At 49.4% G+C, this 8,997-nt stretch overlaps 2 protein-coding genes across 2 annotated transcripts in view; one reads left to right on the forward strand and one right to left on the reverse strand.

Annotated features, from left to right (window-relative positions):
* The window catches only part of TMPRSS2 (transmembrane serine protease 2), a 39,056-nt gene extending 36,298 nt beyond the window's left edge, over positions 1 to 2,758 (forward strand). Inside the window, 2 exon segments of the mRNA XM_027774898.1 lie at positions 372 to 659; positions 2,498 to 2,758. Of these exon segments, the coding sequence (XP_027630699.1) occupies positions 372 to 659; positions 2,498 to 2,509 (300 nt within the window). The 3' untranslated portion in view covers positions 2,510 to 2,758.
* Positions 2,759 to 7,790: 5,032 nt separating this feature from the next.
* The window catches only part of MX1 (MX dynamin like GTPase 1), a 49,476-nt gene continuing 48,269 nt past the window's right edge, over positions 7,791 to 8,997 (reverse strand). The window contains exon 15 of the mRNA XM_006156375.3: positions 7,791 to 8,483. Within this exon, the coding sequence (XP_006156437.1) occupies positions 8,253 to 8,483 (231 nt within the window). The 3' untranslated portion in view covers positions 7,791 to 8,252. The remainder of the gene's footprint in view (positions 8,484 to 8,997) is intronic.

The following is an 8,997-nucleotide window of genomic DNA, read 5'->3' on the forward strand; positions in this document are numbered from 1 at the left end:
AGCCAGCTTAGGGCAGGTGAGGTAAGTGTGGCTGCTGCCAGGGTGAGAGCTTTGGTACCAGCACACCCTGATATGGCTTCCTCTGTGAAAACCTGTAGTTGGTGAAAGTGTTAGTGGAACAGAAACAAGAATTTTGACTTCTTTTTTTTTTTTTAAGTTTGGCTACAGGTCATATGTATTTGTTGGAGATAGAGAGAGTAAAGTGGAAAAGCACTCTGCCAGGGGACAGCCATGCCACAATCCCTCCTCCATTTTCCTCTTGGACTTTTGGGCACATACACACACACACGTGCCCAGCTTGAGTTTCAAGCTGCCAGGTCCAAGACTCAAACCATGACCAAAATCCATCACTGGAATCATCCCTTTGGGAGTTACATTTTTATTTTGGTTACTCCTTATTGGTAGAGACTTGGAACTCACAGGAGGCCCCGCTCTATGCAGGGTCAGTGGGGCCTGGTGATTTGTGACTTGGTTTTCCGTTTCCAGTAACTTGCTGTGTCCCACAGGGTGACAGTGGAGGGCCTCTGGTCACTCTGAAGAACAACATCTGGTGGCTGGTTGGGGATACGAGCTGGGGATCTGGCTGTGCCAAGGCCAACAGACCAGGCGTGTACGGGAACATGACGGTGTTCACAGACTGGATCTATCAGCAGATGAAGGTAACTTTGTCCCACTCCTCCTCTGAGTTCTCTGAGTCCCTGATCCCAGGCAGGCATCACAGGCATGCTCTTGCTGTGGGAAATGGACTACTGGCCATGTCAGCAGGAGGCAAACCCTGCCCTCATGGCCGTGGGTTTACGCTTTACTCTTACTCACCTTCCCAGCCCTCTGGTCCCCACCTGTCACACCTACTGGCAGCAGCATGTTGCCCCCTGGTGCTTGGACACAAACTGGGGCTCAGCTTGCTCCTCCATGTGTTACTGTCTACACTTAGTTCTGGCTCACCTGACTCAGTGACTCCCCAGACTCATCGCACCCACCCTTGGGTGATGGGCAGAGCCAGGGGAAGAGTCGTGCTCTGCCTCTCCTTTCTGGTGGGCCCTGGGCAGTCCCCAAGGGTAGGAAGTGAAGGAACAGCTGGTGTTTTCTGCTACCCCAGACTTGGCACCAGGACAAGTTGTGCAGTGAGGAAAGACCCGTGGGTCCCCTGTGACATTACCCTTACAGATTCCTGGCCTGAACTGCCCCATTAGCATGTCGCTGGTGTAGGGTCCTGCCTAGATATGGGGTGAGGACAGATGTCACCAGCTCAGGGTCTTGAAACCAGCAGGTTTGTCTGACTGTCTTTCTTTCTTTCTTTCTTTCTCCTGCCTAGATATGGGGTGAGGACAGATGTCACCAGCTCAGAGTCTTGAAACCAGCAGGTTTGTCTTTCTTTCTTTCTTTCTTTCTTTCTTTCTTTCTTTCTTTCTTTCTTTCTTTCTTTCTTTCTTTCTTTCTTTCTTTCATATATATTTCTGCCTCTGCTGGGGCTAGGCTGATGAAAAAAGTATTCAATTTCATCTCCTCTTGCATCTCCCAAGGTGCCTAATCTGTAAGAAAGGGCAGGACTGAGGGCATTGCTCCATGAGACTTGACTTGTGTCTCCATCAAATGACACACAGGTCCAGGGCCTGCAAGTGACCATGGAGCTGGCTGGGTAGCCTGGCAGAGGGCTGAGTGTTGGACATAAGAGCCCAACTGTCCTGTTGGGGTGGCATGGCCAGAAGAAGAGCCAAGAAGGGAAGGCCAGCCAGGTCCAGGGGCAGACAGCTGTCCATATAGAGAAGGCACAGGGAAGATTGCTCAGGGACACAGGTGATTCCAGGTGGCTGGCATGCTGAAGGAAGGACTGAGCAGAGGAGAGGCAGCAGGGCGAAGCAAGGGCACTACTCAGTAGACACTCGGGCATGTCAGGGCCAAGGTCAAGGTCTAGTCCTCAGGCGGCTTGCATCCTAGTTGTGCTCAGTGACTTGTTTTTAATGTCTTTATTGAGACATAATTCATCTGTCATACATTCCCACATTTGAAATGTACAAGCTAAAGATTTTCAATATGTTCACAGATGTGCAGGCATCATCACAATCAGTTTTAGAGCGTTTTCCTCATCCAGTAAGGAGACCTCATGTCCACTAGCAGTCCCTCCCCATTTCTCTACTCCTCCTGTCCTCTCTGCCCAACCCTGGCCCCAGTAATCACTTGTCTTGTTTCTGTGTCTCTCTGTTTTCTATTCTGGATAGTTTTTGGTTTTTGTTTTACTGTACATCCTACAGTAAGATTCTCCATACCCCATTCCCCTGGCACCTCCAGAACTTTGCACGTGGTTTTCTCCACCTGGAGTGCCTGCCTGCCATGGTTAGCCTGGCCCTCAGACCCACACACTATAGAAAAATGATTGCTTTGTGCCCTGAAGCTTGCCCATTTGATTTCTAAGTGCCCCATGTCAATCTAGGGGAAGAAATAATGTCCTGCCTTTATCTTAAGAAAGTAACATCGATTCTTTTTCCTTTCCAAACAGGCAAATAGCTAATCCCTATGGCCTTTGGCCTGGAGATCGTTCTACAAGAAGATGAAGGGGCTGAGTCTTTATTCCCTGTGCATGATATACTTTTAGAGATGATTCAAAGGTCTTTCCATTTGTATTACATAGTGAGCTTGGTTGATTTTGGCACTCTGCTGCTCTGCACTGGCTGCAATGGCTCCCGCACCCAGGCCCAATGTCCCTGACCCCTCTGGCAAAGGGGCGATGGGCCCTGCTGGGTGTGGGCACCTCAGGCAAATGCAGAGGGAAGGGGTGGAGGCTGCTCTTTGAGATCTTCTGTCCGAGCCCGTACTAGAGCCCCTTTTGGATGAGTGTGGCACCTAGGACCTCTCAGCTGCTGGATGGCTTGAGATGGAAAGAGAGAAAATGGGGTAGGACCTGCAGGGGTGACCTCTGGGGCCACCGCCGGGGTAGGCCACCTGCATGGCTCATGGCCTCGCTCTCCACAGGATTCTTTTTTTTTTTCCTGGCTAATCATTGTTTCGTGCCATCTCAGCAGCCCTTATCAGTGGCTGGAAATAAAGGGACTGGCTCTTCATTGTGGTGACGAGATGGTCACTTGTAAGAGTACCAGAATTTTATTTTTCTTGTGAGGCAGAGTGCAGACAGAGCTCTCTGAGCGAGGGAAGTGATGACAAAGGTGTTCAAACTGACCTCTGCTGGTGCAGGTCTCCACATGCACAGTGGGTGGGGCTTGACGGCAGGGACCTAGATTTCTTCCTGCCTCCTCCTCCGGCCCTCCACCAGCCTTCCTGGAGACGCTTCTCAGGCCTATGATTACATGGAAACTGAGGTCCACTGGGGAAATCAGGGATGCACAATTGAAGATACTCTGTTTCCATGTTGCATTTCTACATCTTACTACCTCACACTCCTGAATTCTTGGCTTTGGATGTCCCTAGGAATTGGCTCTTTGAAACCATTACTGTTCTTGCAGCGTATGAGCAGTGGCTTCTTCCAGCTACTTTTACAAAGTGACTGGCTTTTAATGGGAAGTTCTGTGAATGAATGAGCTGAAGAAAACCACCATACTGAGACAAAGAGAGAGGCATGTTCTGGACTTCCTGAGACCCCCTTCCCCACTGTGAGTCTGCTCAGAGAAGAGCTAGACGATGCTTTGACTTTCTTCCTTTTTAAATTTTTGTTTGTTTTTTAACATTTTGCTATAGAGCATATGCGCTCACTGGAGATAGACTCAAAGAAAGAGAGAGAAAGTGAGAAAGTACCTCCTCTGTGGGAGGGTTACCATGCTGCAATTCCTTTTCCTCCATTCTCCTCTCAGGTTTTTGGGCACATGCACAGGCACCCAGTGTGTTTTTCAAGCTGCTAGGTCTGGGAATCAAACCGCCAAGTCGGCCATGTGGGATCCAGCTGCCTTAACCACCATTCCATTGGCTGGCCCTGGCGTCGACATTTTAACCTGAGCATCTTCTCTCGTGATTCTGCCTTCTTTCTAGCATGAGCTGAACGATTCTACTGCCAGGATGTCACCTTGAAAGGGAAGGTGAAACAGTCCCCTCCCAGATGCTTCCATTTTGTTGGCTCTGTGGGGAGCAGCCTTCCCAGGGACCTTCTGAATGCACAGAGGTGCCTGCTCCCCAAGTTAAGAAGCGCAGTAATGGGGAAAATGTGTCCCTTCAAGTGCTCCTTTTATTTATGTGACTAACAGTTTGTCTTCTATTTTGTATCTTTTTTAAACTGTAAAATTGTGATATATTGTACAAATAAATTATGTAATTTTCTTTCCAAATACTTACTGAGTATGTAGAGTTCTGCCTGATGAGCAGCATCAGGCATCCTTGTCGGAGGTGGTGTTGCGGCCAGGGCGAGGAGGACACTGGGCGGAGGATGGGGCAGGGCAGGCTGGACAGTCCTCTGTTTGGGCATAGGTGCCCAATGTGCTGAAGAGCTGCCGGTCAGGAGAAGGGGATCACAGTGTATGAGGCCCTACAGGGTGCTTCTTCCCCTACCCCCATAACTAAATTTGAAGTTGACAATGAAAAACTTCACTAATGTAACCGCTAACTCATTTAAATGAATTAGCCACATACACATTGGTGTTTAAGCCAGCCACAGTGCAGAGAGCTTGGTAGAGCCATCCTCTTTGCTGTGTTTTCTAAAGAGATTTTTGTTATAGGGCACACATTCTCACTGGAGAGATAGAGACAGACAGAGAGCAGGAAATCACCACCCGGGGGGATGGTCACACCAAAAACCCTTCTCTTCCACTCTCCTCTTGGGATTTTGGGCACACATGCACATGTACCCGGTGTCAGTTTTAAGCTGCCCAGTCCAAGACTTAAACCGCGGTCAACTATGTGGAAATCCAGCGACGTAACCATTATACCACCTGCTGGCCCCCCTCTTTGCTGATGAGAGACTGCTCTATCAGCTAACTGAAAACCCACTGAATTCTTCAGACAGTTCATCTTTCTGCTGCAGGAGATAAATAAAAGTGGATCCTGGCAAATCGAAAGCCAGGTCTGTTCTGATGATTGCTTTATTGCTGCCTGGTGGAAGACTAGCCACTCAGATTTGATTCTCTTTCTGAGACAAAAATTGCCCTTTGAAGCCTTCTTCTGACTGGCTGGCTGCCTTTGTCTGCTTTCTGCTCGAGGAGGACAATAAATAAAGGCAGGGCTTGGGACCAGCAGGTGACGTGGTGGTTAAGGCGCTGGACATTCCCACATGGCTGACCATGGTTCATAGTCCCCAGACCTGGCGGCTTGCCTTCTCACTTTCCCTCTATCTCTCTCTCTAGTCAAATTAAAAATAAATGAATGAATAAATACAATTAATAAATACTTTTTTTTTTTTAAACAAAGGCAGTGCTCTCTGTCATCTCAGAAGACAGTAGCGAATCTAGAAAGTCGTATGAACAAGGTTGATTTCCAGCATCTCCTGGACTCCACTCCCTCCCTCAGCATTTGTCAGGTGCCTGCAGTATGCTAGACCCTGGGGTCTAGACATCTGGGGCTTTACATTTTGATCTGTTCTAATTCACACTGGGCACTCTCCTACCTTCGATCCAAACTGAGCCCCATTCTATGGGATCTGCCGAGCCCCAGATCCAGCTGAAGTGAGGTTCTATGAGTAGATATCATTGATAACCTGGCCCATTCTGCAAAGGCAGATGGGCCTTCCAGCCAGGGCCATAGAAAATTTTTTTTTTTTTTAAACAAAGGCAGTGCTCTCTGTCATCTCAGAAGACAGTAGCGAATCTAGAAAGTCGTATGAACAAGGTTGATTTCCAGCATCTCCTGGACTCCACTCCCTCCCTCAGCATTTGTCAGGTGCCTGCAGTATGCTAGACCCTGGGGTCTAGACATCTGGGGCTTTACATTTTGATCTGTTCTAATTCACACTGGGCACTCTCCTACCTTCGATCCAAACTGAGCCCCATTCTATGGGATCTGCCGAGCCCCAGATCCAGCTGAAGTGAGGTTCTATGAGTAGATATCATTGATAACCTGGCCCATTCTGCAAAGGCAGATGGGCCTTCCAGCCAGGGCCATAGAGCAGGCAGCAGAAGCTGGAGATGCCAGTTTTGGTCTTGGTGTCCCTTGTGTCGGGGCAGAGGGCAGAGGGAGAGGAGCTGTGTAGATCTGCCTGAGCCTGGGGTCCCTGGAGTAAGAGAGTCACATGGAGGGTCTTCAGGGACATCTCTCTCTGAGTTCTGAACAGTTGAAGGGATGGGCCTCAGGGATGCCTAGCTCTGACTCTTTGGCCAGAAGGACCATTCTTGGGAGCCGTGTGGTGTGTTCCCAGCAAGTTTACTCTCTCAGGTAAATGCCCCTTCTCAGAGCACATACCATCAACTCTCCTCTTCCGTCCTCTCTAGGTATTGCTGGGAAAATTGTAACAATGGCTAAGCAGTCCTAGGTATTCTGATAGTTGATTGTTTCAGGCCCAGCAGAATCAAATGGCCTTTAGTAGCAGGAAGGAACACCTTGCCATGGAGAAGTTACTCTGGCCAGCCACGAGAGGGCACCCGCCACATGGAAGGAAGGGCCTGCTTTCTGGACAGTTCACCTGCACCAGTGAGAGCCCTGGGTGGTACCTACAAAAGGGCCTGGGCTTCCTGAATTAGAACTACTTGGCCACCTGTTTCTCTTCCTATGAAGCCCATGCATATTGGGACGGCCTTTCCTTCAAACACAAGTCAAACCAGTCAGCCCCTGCTAGCTCTCAGTGATGCAGAGTGCTCGGCTGGCACTGGGGAGGCACTAAGGCCCGACTCAAGTGCGATACCCGGACCCCCTGGCATTCTCCCTTACAACTAGATCCCAGAGGATTAAGGATCTTAGAGTCCCAAGAGTTGGAAGAGATCCGGAAGTGGGATCTGGACAGGAGAGGGCAGTGATCTGAAGCTGTGCACCGCCTGGGAGCTCACAACTCCCAAGGGGGCCATATCCTGGCATCAGTCTCGTTCTCATGCTGATGGGCTAGACAGCATTTCTCTGGGAACCATTTGCTCATGAGTCCTGTTCTTGTCTAGGCTTAGGCATCTGTGGTCCTTCAGCTTTGCCTGTAAAGGGCTTGGTGTCAGGTCCCTCATGCTCCATCCATCCACAGCCTGCATCCTAGTTCTGGGGTCTGCCCAGGGAGGATCCAGGTGAAGGGTGTAGCCATGAGTGTGTGAGTCTTCAGCCCACTAGACCGAGAACAGTCACGACTTCAGTTCTCCTCCAGGGTGATTCTCCTTTCCAGCCAGAGCATCTATGCACATCTCTACACAGCCACCCCTTGCCATGGCTCGCATGTATTCTCCTCCGTGCCAGACGTCCAGGACAAACAACTGGACCTGTGGTCAGTGCACATTGTGACCCATTAATGCCGCTGTTGGCATCATAGTCTATTTCTCTTTTTGATTTTTTTAAAAAGATTTTATCCATAAGGCACATACACTCACTAGAGAGACAGAGAGAAAGAGAGTAGGAGGGAATGTGAAAAATCATTCCCCAAAGGGGATGGCCATTCCACAGTCCCTTTTCCACTCTCCTCCCAAAATACCTCCTGGGATTTTGGGCATGTATGCATGTAATTTTCAAGCCACAGGTTTAGGACTTGAACTGTAGTTGGCCATGGGAGTCCAGTGCCTAAAACACCACACCACCTGTTGGCCCCATCTGTTTCATTTCTTAAATTTGTCCCCACATTTCCCTTTCATCTCTAGGAAATAATCCAATCCTCTCCTGTGCCCTGGATCTGTCCCCCTGGGTTCCTACTTGCTGCCATTTCCAGGCTTCTCCCCACAATACAAAACACATCAGAGAAAGGTCTGCCAGGACCAAATTTATTACTAATGGAGAGGGTGGGGCCCCCACAAACATCCACATGTGGTACGAGCCCCTGAAGTGCTGGGTTGGTGAAAGGACATTACAAAAACCATAGTCACCCTCCTCTGTGGCTTAGCCTGCATGAGTTTCTGACAGAGTGACAGGGAAAGTCCAGAGAGCAGAAACCTTTCTGAGGGTTGGAAACTATTTCCCAGGTGTCATCCATCCAACCTGGAGCATATGCTCCGAACGGCTTTGGTCTCAGTGCTGGAAATCAAGCACTACTCGCAGCCTTCTGGTAAGTCCTCATCGACTAATGTATAAGTAGAGGCCACAGTTAGGAAGCCTGACCACTAAGCACTCACATGTCTGCTAAGTGGATATACAGTGATGGCATAGCTCTTAGGGGAAGGCAGGAGGCCCAAGAAATGTGGGGCTGGAAAGACAGCTGATTAACCAGGGAATTTGGCAAGCCGGCGCCGAGCCTGGGCTAGCCGTGACAGCCGCTCCTTCAGAAACTTCCTCTTGTCGCTAGTGTCACTCCGCTCCTTCAGGAGCCAGTTGTAGGCATCCTTGTCCTGCAGGAGCTGCAGCATGCCCTTCTGCAACTGCTGCCCGAACGTCTGGAGGATGAAGAACTGGATGATCAGAGGGATGTGGCTAGAGATGCGGTTGCTGGCCTCCTGGAAGGAAGGGACATTTAGAGAGGTTGAGGAGAAACTGCAAGGAAACCTCTTGCCTCACTCTGTGAGCATCGAGGAACTCAGGTTTCCCAAGGGGGAGACCCTGCAGCCTCCTCTGCGCTACGTGCAATGTCCAGTGTACCCTGGGGCGGAAGCAGAAAGAAACCATGCATAGTGCAGAGGACAGTCCAGTCTCAAGTCACAGTGCAGAGTGGACTCTGAATTCCCACAGTTTTTCCTGACCATGAAATGGATACTTCTGGTGGAAGAGGGTAAAATATGTTCTAAAAGGTAAATGAACAGACTGAATAGAAAAACATCATTTCCAAATTATTTACAACTCTGCTAAAAAGATTTTAATGGTTTCTTTTCTATCAACACTTAAATTATTTAGCAGAAAATTGGCCTAGCTATCACAAGCCAGGGAAAGCAGCCCTCTGGGGTACACACAGGTGGGTTAGTTTTTACCGTTTCCTTTCTCCCTCTCCAAGCCTCAGCTGTGAGTGAAAATGTC

The sequence above is a fragment of the Tupaia chinensis genome, unplaced genomic scaffold (assembly GCF_000334495.1).
Source record: "Tupaia chinensis unplaced genomic scaffold, TupChi_1.0 Scaffold000492_1, whole genome shotgun sequence".
In the NCBI taxonomy this organism is placed as follows: domain Eukaryota; kingdom Metazoa; phylum Chordata; class Mammalia; order Scandentia; family Tupaiidae; genus Tupaia; species Tupaia belangeri.